Source organism: Mastomys coucha, unplaced genomic scaffold (assembly GCF_008632895.1).
Source record: "Mastomys coucha isolate ucsf_1 unplaced genomic scaffold, UCSF_Mcou_1 pScaffold23, whole genome shotgun sequence".
Lineage (NCBI taxonomy): Eukaryota > Metazoa > Chordata > Mammalia > Rodentia > Muridae > Mastomys > Mastomys coucha.
This window is the reverse complement of record NW_022196906.1, coordinates 38,158,770-38,173,142: the sequence shown is the minus strand read 5'-3', so window position 1 is coordinate 38,173,142 and position 14,373 is coordinate 38,158,770. Positions and strand designations below refer to the sequence as shown.

At 40.3% G+C, this 14,373-nt stretch overlaps 1 protein-coding gene, 1 non-coding gene and 1 pseudogene across 6 annotated transcripts in view; 1 reads left to right on the top strand and 2 right to left on the bottom strand.

The window, feature by feature from the left end:
- The window catches only part of Cbl (Cbl proto-oncogene), an 87,314-nt gene that overhangs the window by 25,662 nt on the left and 47,279 nt on the right, over window positions 1-14,373 (top strand). For all 4 annotated transcript variants that reach the window (XM_031345569.1, XM_031345570.1, XM_031345568.1 and 1 more), the window contains exon 2: window positions 992-1,239. In XM_031345569.1, coding sequence (XP_031201429.1) covers window positions 992-1,239 — 248 coding nt within the window. The remainder of the gene's footprint in view (window positions 1-991; window positions 1,240-14,373) is intronic.
- On the bottom strand, window positions 6,365-6,472 carry LOC116074020. The gene has a single exon (XR_004112010.1). It is a non-coding gene; the product is annotated as a U6 spliceosomal RNA (small nuclear RNA).
- On the bottom strand, window positions 7,500-7,816 carry LOC116073548 (annotated as a pseudogene). The gene has a single exon (XR_004111865.1). The product of XR_004111865.1 is annotated as a protein transport protein Sec61 subunit gamma pseudogene (transcript).

Sequence of the window (14,373 nt, the reverse complement as noted above, 5' to 3'; positions counted from 1 at the left end):
CACTGAAGTTATCCTGGCACTTGAGAGATGAAGGCAAGGTCTCTGCTACAAGAGACCTCAAAACAGGCAGAAGCAGGGCCTGGAGTTAGGGGTTAGAAGCAGGGGCTGCTCTATTGAACCTGGGTCTGATTTCCAGCACCCATATGTTGACTGTAACTCCAGTTCCAGTGGACCTGACTTCCTCTCCTGGCCTCCATGGGCACCAGTCACATACAGTGTACACAGACACACACAGGCAAAACACCCATACACGTTAACATAAAAATAAAGTGATTAAAAAAAATCCAAAAACAAACAAGCAAAATCTAGTTTTAAAAGAGACCTACCTACTTAAAATATAAGATCTCCATCCAGGCGGTGGTGGCGCACATCTTTAATCCCAGCACTTGGGAGGTAGAGGCAGGCGGATTTCTGAGTTGGAGGCCAGCCTGGTCTACAGAGTGAGTTCCAGGACAGCCGGGGCTACACAGAGAAACCCTGTCTTGAAACACCAAAAAAAAAAAAATTAAATAAAAAAATAAAAAATAAAAAAAATAAGATCTCAGAAAATTTGAAAGTAAATGATGGGAAAAAGAACCAAAATCTAAGAATTGTAGATTTACTGATAAAAGTTTGGTTGAGCAAAGTGGCTCATAACTGGCTATTACTCTAGTTCCCAGCTCTCATCTGGATTCTGTGGGCACTTGCACTCATATGCACATGCCTCAACAACACACACATGTTCCAACCCATGCACACACACGCACACATGCACACAGACACACACACAGACACACACACACACACACACACACACGAAGCACCTATCTTTGTAAGGAGGACCACTAGTACAGAATAATTGCCTATGACATTGGGTTACAGATCGTTTCTTAGCTTCGTGTATTTTTCATATTTATGCAAACATTACATTTTATATTTTATAGCTCATAACATAAAAAGGAAAGTTGTCTTAAGGTTCTGAGTAACAGTCTTTCTTTTCCCTTTGTTGCAGGTGGTGCGATTGTGTCAAAACCCAAAGCTGGCACTCAAGAACAGCCCGCCATATATCTTAGACCTGCTGCCTGACACCTACCAGCATCTCCGCACTGTCTTGTCAAGATATGAGGGGAAGATGGAGACGCTTGGAGAAAATGAGTATTTCAGGGTGTTCATGGAAAATTTGATGAAGAAAACTAAGCAGACTATTAGCCTCTTCAAGGAGGGAAAAGAAAGGATGTATGAGGAGAATTCCCAGCCTAGGTAATGGAGATATACTACACAAATATTAACTCAGGTCTGTGACTGTCAGAATGGGAATGCTAGCAATAGTTGAGCTGCTTTGGATTTTATTTTAATGAGAGTAGAAAGCTCATATTTGATGGGAAGGGTCTTGGTAGGCATCTGACCATCACTGGGTCAGGTAGATTTATCTGTGAAAGAAAAATTGATCTACACTCCTGAGAAAGGTTGCAGGCAATAGACCTTGACATCCCTAAAGATAACAGACATTTGTGGGTAGATGAGCATTTGAAAGAAGCTAAGCTGAGGTTGAGGAGAAAAGATCAGATCTTTGCAGAAGCCGCAGCAGCTTGATAAATCACAAGTGTCAGATAAGAATAAAAAAGCCAGTGCTTGATTCCTTTTTGTTTTTAAGTGTATTGGGTGTCTGTGTGTGTGTGTATAATGTATCGGTAAGGATTCTTTCTCTCCACCATGTGGAACTCAGATTAGCAGGCTTGGCAGCAAACACCTTTACCTGCTGAACAATTCCTTAAATAAAGCAAATTGAACCGACACTTTTATGTGTAAGAATAATTTTTAACTAGAATAAATAGAGGCACATCCACCATGCCTGCCCTCCCTTGGTGTTGGGAATGGAGCCAGGGCATCACACATGCTCGTTCTCTGCCTTATCATCAAATACAGTTAGATTACATGGCCTGTTACTAGCCTGCCTGTTGTAAACACCTACTGGAAAAGAATTAGCTCGTGGGTTCTGTCCAATTGGAATATGATGTAATATGTCAAGGATTTAATAGAGATATGTAATGTAGTTTTGCCTATTGGATGGCATCAGAGGTGAGACAGGAAATGTTAATCTGAACTAGATTTTGCAGGGTGAGTAGGAATAGTCTAGGCCAGTGGTTCTTAACATATGCGTTAGTACCCCTTGGGGACATTGAACAACCCTTTCACAGGGGGTCGTATATCAGATATCCTGCATATCAGTTATTTATATTAGGATTCACAACAGTAGCAAAATTATAGTTTACTGAGTAGCAATGAAATAAATTTATACTTGGGGGTCATCACAACATGAGGAACTATATTAAAGGGTCACAGCATTAGGAAGTTGAGAACCACTGGTGTAGGCAGAGAAGTCAGCCTTTAACACACTAGTAAGAACCTGCTGCTGACTGTATGTTCAAAGAATGTGGGAAGTCTGGTTTGGCTAGAGTTACAGGAGTTAGATGAGGGGAAGTACAAGGGAGTCAAGAGTGTAAGGATTGCTTTAACTCTAGACTGTCTCTTAGATAATCAGTCCCTACAACAGTTCCTACCTTTAAAAAAAGAGCACTCAGTTATATATTTATTGGGGCTGAATTGGGCTCTTGCTGTATTGTTCAGGCTGCTCCAGGTTCTGGGGCTCAAGTGGTCCTTCTGTTTCTGTTCCCCAAGCAGCTGAAAATACAAGCATGCCACTGTACCCATCTAAGTGCGTTTACATTTTTCAACATGCATTTATTTTTATGTGTACATGCAGGTGCACTTGCAAGCATGCATGGTGTAGTGTGTGTCTGTCTGTAGACTGGAGAACATTTTGCTGGAGTTGGTTCTCTCCTTCCACCAGGTGAATTCCAGGGATTGAACTCAGGTCAGCAGGCTAGGCAGCAAGGCATGAAGCTTCGTGGCAAGCTTCTTTTGTTACCCACTAAGCCAACTTGTTAGCCCTAAGAGCATTTTTTTCATAATGAAATGGAAGCTGCGTTTTCCTTTCTTCTTAGAGCATACTGAACAGTGCTTGGTATGCTTCCTTTAATAGTTGTCTTAGAGTTTCAGTGCTGTGCAGAAACATCATGACCACAGCAACTTCGTTTTTTGTTTTTTGTTTTTTTTTTTTTTTGGTTTTTTTTTTGAGACAGGGTTTCTCTCCTGGAACTCACTCTGTAAACCAGGCTGGCCTCGAACTCAGAAATCCACCTGCCTCTGCCTCCCAAGTGCTGGGATTAAAGGCGTGCACCACCACCGCCCGGCTAAAGATTTATTTATTTATTATATGTAAGTACACTGTAGCTGTCTTCAGACACACCAGAAGAGGGAATCAGATCTCATTTCGGATGGTTGTGAGCCACCATGGGGATTTGAACTCAGGACCTTTGGAAGAGCAGTCGGTGCTCTTAGCCGCTGAGCCATCTCACTAGCCCCACAGCAACTCTTATAAAGGAAAATATTTAATTGGGGCTGGCTTACAGGTTCAGAGGTTTAGTCCATTACTGTCCTGGTGGAAAGCATGGCAGCACACAGGCAGACATGGTGTGAGAGAAGGGGCTGAGAGTTCTATATCCAGGTTGTTAGGCTGGATGTAAATGCTGCACTGGCCAGGCTTGAGCGTTTGAGAATTCAAAGTTCACCCCCCTACTGACTCACTTCCTCCAACAAGGCCACACCTCTTAATAGTGCCCCTGTGAGCCTATGGGGACTATTTTCTCTCAAATCACCACAATGACTGAGAACCAGTTATAGTATACTGGCTAAATAGTTAAACTCTAAAGCCACTTTGTAGGCTTTTAATCTTTCAGCCACCTTTTTAGCTATGTTATTTCTATTTCCTCATCTAGTGAATGAAATAATGTTTTCATTGTGGGCTGTTGAGAGTTCTTTCTTCTACATTTTGAAGAAAGATCTCATGTATCCCAAGCAGACCTTGAACATACTGATCCCTCTGTCTCTACCTCCTGAGTTCTGGAGTCACAGGCACGCAGCATCATACCATGTTTATGTGGTGCTGGGGATCTAGCCAAGGGCTTTGTGCATGCACTCTACCAAGGAGCTACATCCTCAATCCCAGTTTTTATTGTCTTAATTATGTTTTTTTTTTATTATAGAGTAAACATAGATTATTATATTGGGTTGTATATCATTAATACATAACACTACATGAAGCATGTAATTTGACATGGCTAAAATCAGTATTTTCATATGTATTTGCAATGACTAAATGTAAATGTATACTATATAACAAAGCATATAAATTGTTCTTATCCAAATTGAATAATTTTTATAAGTGAGTACCTTTACTGTTTCTATTCCTGTCTCAATTCCAAAATATGAGTCATGGGATTCTGGTTTATGTTTTGATTGCTTACAGACTTCTTTGGTTTTGCTTTTATCTTTTATGTGATGGGTGTTTTGCCTGTGTGTGGCTGTTTTGCCTGCATGTATGTCTATGTACCATAGGCATACATTGCCCACAATGGCCAGAAGAGGATATTGCACCCTCCTCTGGAACTAGAGCTACAGTTGTGAGCCACCATGTGCTGGGAATTGGACCCATGTCCTCTGGAAGGACAGCCGGTGCTCTTAGCCACTGAGTCCCAGACTTTTAAAAAGAAAATTATACACATTTGATTCATATACTACAGAGCTCTGTGATGATTAGTTTTTAATCATTGTTACACAAGCTAGAGTCATCTGTCTGGAATGAGGGAACCTTAGTTAAGAAAGTTGTCTCTATCAGAGGCTGGCTCTGGAGTATTTTCTTGATTAATGGTTGATGTGGGAAGGCCCTACCTACTTTGGTCAGTACCACCCCTAGGCAGATGGTCTTGAATTTTTTTGTTTGTTTTTTTGTTTAAAAACAAAAACAAAAAAGCAAGTTGAGCAAGCCAGTAAGCAGCACTCACACATGGCCTCTTCAGTTCCTGCCTTTGAGTCCTGTCCTGACTTCTCTCAGTGATTCTGAACCTTCCTAATGTTTCAACCCTTTAATACATTTGCTCATGTTGTGGAGAACCACTCCCCCCCCAAGCATAAAATTATTTTTGTTGCCATTTCATAACAAATTTTGCTATTGTCATGCCTTATAATATAAGTATTTTTGGTGATAGTGGTTTGTCAAAATGTTCATGACCAATAGGTTGAGAACTACTATAAACTGGAAAGTAAAATAAACACTTTACAAAGATCTTTCTGCTTCTTGTTCCTAGGTACTGGGATCAAGGGTGTATACCACTGTGCCTGGCTTTTTTTTCTTTTTCTTTTTTATCATCACAGCAGTAGAAAACAAAACAGGAGAGCTCTTTTAAAGTATACAGTTCCTTCCATTTGGTTGTATTTATAAAGTCATACAACTGCCACAACAGTTTAACTTCAGAACATTTTCAGTGTTCCAAAGGAAATCCTATAGCTATTAGCAATCACTTTGTCAAGCTTGCTTCTAGCCCAGTCACTAATATTTTCTGTATCTGTAGATTGGACTGATGAAGGCATTTTTATAGAAAGTACATTTCATAAAAGTGGAGCTGTATAATGTATATGACCATTACTTAGTGTCTGCTTTCTTTAATTTAGTGTGGTTTTACAACTTGTCCATATTTGTAGCATGTATCCATACTTTCCTTTTGGGGTGGGGAGAGAAGCTAGCAGAGACAGGTGCACACTGTAGCCTAGGTTGTCCCAGAACTTGCTATGCAGCCCAGGTTGGTCTTGAGTGTTCAAGTCAAGTCTCCCACAGCCTCATGAGGACTGGGACTACACGTATGAGCTCCCATACCTACTACTCCATTCATCTTAGTTTTGCTCTGTTTGAACATTTGCATATAAATATTTGAGTGTAGACTTTCTAGCTGTTACAAGTATTATTTCCATGAGCACTTGTGTACAGATTTTTGCATGCATGCTCTTTTCAGTTCTCTTTGCTCCATCCTGGGAGGGGAATTGCTGAGTTACAGAGCAATTAGTTTTTAACTTTTTGAGGAAGCTTCAGACTATTTACACAGTGGCCTCAGCATAAACTCTGCTTGCAGTGGAATAAGGTCCTAAGGGCTCACCAGCACTTGTTACTTGTAGCCATTCTCCAGGGTGGAAAGCAGTATCTGGAGGCTTTCAAGGCATTTCCATAGTTTATCTTTTGATATACCTGGGTATCTTTGGAGAAAGACCTATTCAAATCCTTTGGTTTTATTTATGTGTATGTGCATATTATGTGTGCTCTGGAAGGAATTGGATTCTCTAGAGCTAGAGTTATGAGGCATTGTGAGGCATCTTGATGTGGCTGACCAAACTCAGGTCCTCTGGATGAGCGGGAAGTGCCATTTAACCAAGGAGTGCTCTCTCCGGCTCCCTGTTCTTTTTTTGTTTTGTTTTGTCTTTTTTTTTTTTTTTTTTAAATATGGAACGCTTCACAAATCTGCATGTCATCCTTGCGCAGAGGCCATGCTACTCTTCCTCTGTATCGTTCCAATTTTAGTATATGTGCTGCCGAAGCGAGCACTCTTTTGTTGTTTTTTTGAGACATCCTAGAACTAAATATATAGATGATGATGACTTTGAACTCTTGATCTTCCTGCTCTACCTCCCAAGTTGTACAGTTAGAGGCATGTACCACTTCCCCCAACCCCAAAGTTACTGTCTTTTTGTTTTGTTGTTTGCTTGTTTTGAGATGGGGTCTCCTGTGTAGACTAGGCTGTCCTGAATGCTGGAATTAAAGGTGTAAAGCACCACATGCATGACCTTAGCTTTTTGTTTTTATTGTTTTTAGTACTGGAGACTCCATAGTTTGTAGGCCTTCTGCTCACTTTAAAATTGTGTTCACCTTATACTATTGAATTGTAAGTATTCTGTACATAATCTGCCTACTGAACTAGTATCCTATTATCTATGCTGGGAGAAATGATTTGTAAGATTTTGCTCATATTCTGTATGTCTTTTCCCTTTAATACTATCTTTTTTGGAAACAAAATATTTAAGCTTTATATAATAAATATAAAAATATTTTAAATCTAATAGTACTTTGTACTTTTAAGACTATGGTGTAGGCCAGGCAAGTGTAGTGCTGCATGCTTACTGCCCAGCATCCTGGGAGCTGTAAGAGGGGCATGACTGAATTCAAAGCCAAACTGGACTTCTAGGCCAGGCTTTGCTACAGAGCCCTTGTCTCCAAACTCCCTTCCCTCCATGTTACCTAATTCAAGGTTTCTCTGAGTTAACAGTCCTGGCTGACCTGGAACTCTATCTCTAGTCTAGGCTGGCCTCAAACTCATAGAGATTCTACTGACTCTGCCTTCTGAGTGCTGGGATCAAGGGCTGTGTTTGTTGTTGTTTTCACTTGTTTTTTCTTACTAGTTTTAGCCTTTGTGTTTGTTTGGTTATGAGTTCATTTATTTATTGTAGGTTTTCCTTTATGAAGTGAAGGTGCAGATTCATCCCTGGGCTTTTCTTTTCTTTTTTTTTTTTTTGAAATTATTTTAATTTAGAAATAGAAAACCTCATAAGGAGAAAAGAAACAAAAACCACAAGCATCCAGGCAATGTTTTACTTCATGAGCTTGTCACCCCCTCCTTGGTTCACTTGTCCCAAGACTCAGCCACCCACAATAATGTTATTAATAGGGATATGGATCAGTTTCACGAAGAAGCCAATGAATCCCATGATAGCAAATCCTATCACTGTGGCCATGGCAATCTTCTGGAATTCTTTTCTGTCGGGTTTGGTGCATCTTTTAACCAGGCGAATTGAGTCCTTTACAAACTGCCGACTTGGCTCTACAAACTGCATTACCTGATCCATGTTTGTGGGATGGCGGTTTGAGAGCGTCATCCCTGGGCTTTTCTAACACTGGCTTCTTACCAAAGAACTTCCTTACTGCACTGTGTCAGCACCACCCTTAGTTATAGTTTCCGCTTTGGTGAATTATACAGTAACTGATTATTCCTGAATAGAAGTGTAAAGGGGCTGGTTATAGAGTGTAACTGGATTTTTAAATCCAGCTCATATTCATTATACATTATACCTTTTTGATAAGTTATCCCTACCTTTTTATGTTATCAATTTTTTTGCTTATCCTGTATAATGTAGAAAAATTCAGACCTAACTAAAAGCTCATCTGCTAAGTACTCAGTATAAGACTAAGGTAGTGCTGAGTAAAGCACATGGTAGCACGTGTCCAGGAACAAGCTAGAGCAGGGTTGATAGAAGACTAAGGGAATGTTGAGTGCTTTGTGATAGCATGTGTCCAGCAACAAGCTGGAGCAGGGTTGATAGAAGCTGGTTGACTGAAGAAGCTGTCTTTTCTTAATAATTTGCAAAGCAAGGTTTTGTTTTGTTTTTTAAGACAGGGTCTCACTATATAGACCTTAGCTGGCCTGGAATTCACAGAGATCTGCCTGTTTCTGCCTCCTGAGCATTGAGATTAAACAAGTGTGCCACCACACCTGGCTCAAAACACATTCCTTAGTCCATTCTTGACATTTTTCTCCAAAGGAATGGTGATACTTCACAAACTGGATTTTGTTTGCACACCTATAGTCCTTTCTTAGAACATGTTTCTTCAGAACATGTGCTAAATGCTACTGATAGATAATGAACTACAGCTATTTCAGTGTTTAAGAATTAGCCTTGGTGAGAAACGACTTCTATCATACTGGGAACATTTTTCTTGCATTTTGGAGAGGGGGTGGGAATATGTGGCTGTCTTCAGTTGCAGAGAGAGATGATCATGAGCAGCTGTTAGTGGAAGGAATAGAAGTGGGCAGATCTGTTGTTTTAAAGGGAGTATACCAGGTCTGGTAGCTTGGACAAGTGTCTGAGTGGGAATAAAGGGATAGATTCACCTGCCTTTGCCTCCCAAGAGTTGGGATTAAAGGCTTACACTATCACATCTTGCCAAAATTTGAAATTTTATGAACCATTTAAAGAGAGGTTAAACAAACAATTGGCAATGTGATTTGGATTTGGGCTCAGAGGGATGACTTAGAATAAAGAAAGAAATTGGGTTCAAGGGATTTTTTTTTTTTTCTTCCAGTTTTTCGAGACAGGGTTTCTCTGTGTAGCCCTGGCTGTCCTGGAACTCACTCTGTAGACCAGGCTGGCCTTGAACTCAGAAATCCACCTGTCTCTGCCTCCCAAGTGCTGGGATTAAACGTGTACGCCACTACTGCCCAGCTCCTTTTTAAAGTAATGAGAGCAGACAGCTTTATCTGAAAGAAGGAGCTGGAGAGAGGGCTCAGTTGGTCAAATTCAGTTCCCACTATCTATGGAAATGGCCATGGAAAAGTCCTGGGGCTGGGGAGGTGTAGACATCCAGGTCCTAATGAGAGACTGTCTTAAAAAATAAGTAAGATGGATAAGCGGAGCATGGCATTGAGTGCCTTTAATTACAGTACTCAGGAGGCAGAGGCTCTCTGTAAGTTGGAGGCCAATCTGAGCTACATAGTGAGACCTTGTCTCCAAAAGAGGAAAGAAGGAAGGAAAGGGGAAAGGAGAAAGAAAAGGAAAGGGAAGGTAAAGGAGAAAGAAAAGAAAGATGGATCCCAAGGAACAGCAATTGAAGTTGATCACACACAGATTTAAAGTATTTATATGAACCTATATTCCTAGACAGTAACTGGCTAGAAAGCTCATGAAAGATAGGTGTGTGTCATAGTCAACTGTTAGGGAAATGTAAATCAAAACCACAACTGGTACTACTTCACGCCCATTAGGATGTGTTTCATCAGAAAAGGAAAGTAATAAATACTGGTGAGGATGCTTCACTAATAAATATGGAAAACTGTGCAGCCATATAGGAAATTTTGGCATTTCTTCAAAAAGTTGAACAGAGAATTAGCATATCATCTTCTAACTTTCTTAGACATACATTTCTAGAACTGTAAGTAGGAACTTGATTAGATATTTGTATATCCATGTTCATTGCAGAAGTAAGTGTTCATGACAGGCAGAAGTGGGACACAGTCCACATTTATCATTAGATAAATGGACAAACGAAATGTTGTACAGTTACACTATGTCTGGTGTTTACCCAAGCTTCTGAAGTAGATGTTCATAGAGATTGTTGAGCATAGCATTCACTGCAGCACTATCAACAGCTAAGTTATGGAATGAGCCAAGGTGTCCAACAACAGGAAGTAATAAAAGTGTGCCATTTTCATAGTGAAACTTTTTCAGCCATAAAGAAAAATGAAGTTCTGTCATTTCAAGAAAATGAATGCAAGTGAAGGCAGTATTATTTATAAGTGAGTTAAGCCAATCATAGAAAGCCATACGTATATCATTGTTTTCTCTTGTTTGTGGTTCCTAGATTTTTCTATAGTCACATAAAGTCATGTGCATAGATACTAAATGACAAAAGTGAAACTGTTAGGGAAGTGGTGGGGAATAGTAGGAGGGCTAAGAGAAAGGAGGGATGTGAGGATTGGGAGGGGATATGTTTAACATATTGTATAGAACTCTAGGAAAATTAAATTTGTATTACTCTGTGTGCACGCACACACCTCAGCAGTTGGCTCTTTCCTATCTTGTGGGGTCCAGGGATCTGAGGTCAAACTCAGGTTTTGTGTACAGGCATCTATCTCTGTCCAAGCCATCTCACTGGCCTGGGAAGTTTAAATACTCACCTGTAGGAAGGGGTAGAATACATATACAAGCTGCAGATTAATTGTGAAGACATTTTGCTGATTGAAATAAGCCAGATACAAAAGGATGTTTTATGATTTTACTTATGAGATATTTAGACTGTGCAAATTTATACAGACAGGTATAATGGAGTTATTGGGAACTAAAAGGAGAGGAAAAGGTGGCTACTGCTTAATGGTCATACAGCCAGGATAGATGAGAAGGTATGGAAATGGTAGTAGCATGGAGGCACATTCCTGAAATTCTGGCACTTAACTGTGTGCTGAGGCAGGAATATCATTGCAGGTTCAAAGCCAGTGTGTGCTGCAAGGCTAGGGCCTGTCTTAACAAATTATTGCCATCATTGTAGTGCCCACCTGCAGTTTCAGCTCTCAGGAAGACCAGAGAAACTGAAGATATCTCTATATCTCAATATCTCTACTAGATAAAGTTTTAGCCTAGCCTGGGATACATCATTACATGATGTTCTGTCTCAAAAAGATAAGGATGGGGAATATGGTCAAATGCATGTATAAAATACATGTATAAAATTATCAAGAATAAGCACTATAAAAGAAAAAGGGAATTTAAATCTGGAAATGGATAGTGGTTATGGTTATATGGTATTGTTGATGTTCTATGCTGGGAATGGCTTAGATGGTTTTAAGAAAAAATGCCTTTAAAAAAAAGCTTGCATCACTGTTGCATTGCGTAAGTACTTTCCTGAGGTTGGCCATGTTGCAACAGAACTTTGTGTTCTTCTCATTGTGTCATATGGAATGTCTAAAGAAACAAAGCACTTCATCGTGGATCTAACAGGAGTAATTATTAAATACATCTGCTTCACTAAGAAGATTCAAAAAGTGTGTGTGTGGGTACAATTGGCATGGCTCATGTAACTTAAGTGAGCTGTGGGGATTGTGTTGTCAAGTTTTGAGATGAGCACCTTTAATCACGGAGCCATATTGCAAGACTCTGTTAAGGAGAAACTCTTAAAGTACAAGCAAGCAGTATTTGGTTTTGTTTTAAGTCATCATAAAGAATGCACTGTGTTCTTTATGCATATATAGTTTGGTATGTTGTCTTGATGTTGTCTGGAACCAGCAGTCTTGCCCACTATTTCCTGGGTGTCATGAATGCAGATGTCACTAGAGTGGAAAAGGCAAGTCATGTGTGTAACATTATTACAGAGGTAATTTTAGTATTTCAGGCGGTCTGAAAGAGTCCTGAGAACTATTATATTCATATACTTCTAAATTAATTTATTGTATGTTTGCACATACATGTCACAATACACATGTGGCAGTGAAAAGTGCAGCTTGAAGGAGTAGGTTTTGTCCCTTCAGCATGTGGGTCTGTGGTGTCAGACTTTCAGTTGGTTAGGCTTGGTGGCAAGTGCTTTTTCCAGCCCCATCTATCTCCTTAGCCCAAAGCACAGGTTTGTAATAGTGTTAACATTCTGTGGGAGCTGCCTCAAGTGCTGTTGAGATGTCAGTTTCTATCACACTTGGCAAAGCTCTTGTCACTGTTTTCTTCAAGTTTTCTATCGCTCCCATTTCTCCTTCAGGAGACTGCTTAATGTTCCACTGGCCACTGCTACTATAGCCATCCCCTCCCCAGTGTTTTATTTTAGAGAGTTTCTACTAAAGCAGTGGTTCTCAACCCGTGCGTCGAAGCCCTTTCATATCAGATACCCTGTATATCAGATATTTACATTATGAATCATAACACTATCAAAATTACAGTTATGAAATAGCAAGAAAATAATCTTAAGGTTGAGGAACTGTATTAAGCATTAGGGAGGTTGAGAACCACTGCTCTAAAGTACTGTTAATCTGCCCATTTAAATTTTCATTTCTGAAGCTGGAGAGCTGGCTTAGTGGTTTAAGAAGACTGCTCTTTGAGAGGACCTGGGTTTGATTACCAGCACACGCATGGTGGCTCACAGCTGTCTGTAACTCTAATTTCAAGAAACTCAATGCATTCTTCTGGGCTCTGAGGGTACCAGGTCTGCATATGGTGCATAGACATAAATGCAGGCGAAACATCCGTACACATAAAGTAATAAATAAATAAAAAGGCTCAGTGGTTTAGAGTACTGGCTGCTCTTCCAGAGGACCTGGGTTCAGTTCTCAGCACCTACATGGCAGCTGTCTGTAATTCTGGTTTCAGAGGATCTAGCACCTTTCTCTGACCTCTGGGCACCAGGCATACAAGGGCTGTATGTAAATACATGGAGGTGCTGGGGCAGTGGTGGCGCATGCCTTTAATCCCAGCACTTGGGAGGCAGAAGCAAGCGGATTTCTGAGTTTGAGGCCAGCCTGGTCTACAAAGTGAGTATCAGGACAGCCAGGGCTACACAGAGAAACCCTGTCTACAAACAAACAAACAAACAAACAAAAATACATGGAGGCAAAATACTCATATACATAAAAGTAAATAAAAAGAAATTTCAGTGTCTTTATTAAAAAGTAATAGAAAATTTCAGCTTTTGAGGTTGAACTTAGTTATCTTAAATTTGTATTTTTCCTGCATGTACGCAATATAAATACATGCCTTGACACTCGTGAGAAGTTGGAGGACAGCTTTGTGGAATCAGCTTTTTCCTTCTACCTTTACATAAGCTTGAATTTGTCAGTCTTTCACTGCAAGTGTCTTTCTTTACTTACTGGACCATCTCTCCAGGCTCTGAGTTTGAATAGTTTTATATCTTCCAGGTACTTTGATGCATTTAATTTTTTATAACTTCCATAAACTCCAAATGTTGCCCCCTTTTAATGTTAAGCCTTAAAAAAAAACCATTTGATTTATTTTATGTGCATTGGTGTTTTGCCTGTATGCATCTCTTTATAAGGATCCCTTGGAACTGGAATTACAGTCATGAGCTGCCCTGTGGGTGCTGGGAATTGAACCTGGGTCGTCTGGAAGAATAGCCAGTGCTCTTAACTGCTGAGCCATTTCTCTAGCCCCACCCCAGGCCCACCCCTCCTCTTTTTCCTTCTCCTCTTCTTCCTCTTTCTCCACTCTTCTTCATTTCTTTTTTCTCTCTTTCTTTCTTTCTTTTTTTCAGTTTTGACACAGGGTTTCTCTATGTATCCCTGGCTGTCCTGGAACTCACTCTGTAGACCAGGCTGTCATTGAACTCAAATATCTACTTGTTTCTGCTGGGATTAAAGATGTGGGGCACCACTGCCTGGGGCTCTTTTTTTCTTTTTGTAGTTTTGGGTTTTTGTTTGTTTGTTTGTGAGACAGGGTTTTTCTACATAGCCGGGAACCTACTATATAGACTAGACCAGGCTGCTTTCAAACTTTGAGAGATCTGCCTGCCTCTGTCTCCTGAGTGCTGAGATGAAAGGTGTGTACCACCACCAGCAGGCAACACCTTTGAAACATCTGATTGAATACTGAAGTACACAAACCGGGGGAAAGATAAAACATGCTCTGATGGACTTTTTAAAGGCATGTCTGCTGCACAGAAACATATTCAGCAGTGTGTTTTACTATAGGGATGTGCAGTTACAGAATGGTTCCGGTCACGGTACTTCTGGTTAGAATACAGGCTTGATCAAGCTGCAGGTAGGAGAGACTCTTAAGACACTCTGTTCTGCTCGCCCAAGTACCACTGATACTTTATAAAACCAGAGCACTATAGAGAAGTGAGAGCGAATGCCAAGTAGAATGTGCAAAGGCTTTCTCTACTCATTTTTCTCTAATTGTGCCAGCTAAGAATTGCTCTGAAGCCGTAATGTCTGTGAGGTCTACAACTGCATTTAAATGAGTGTT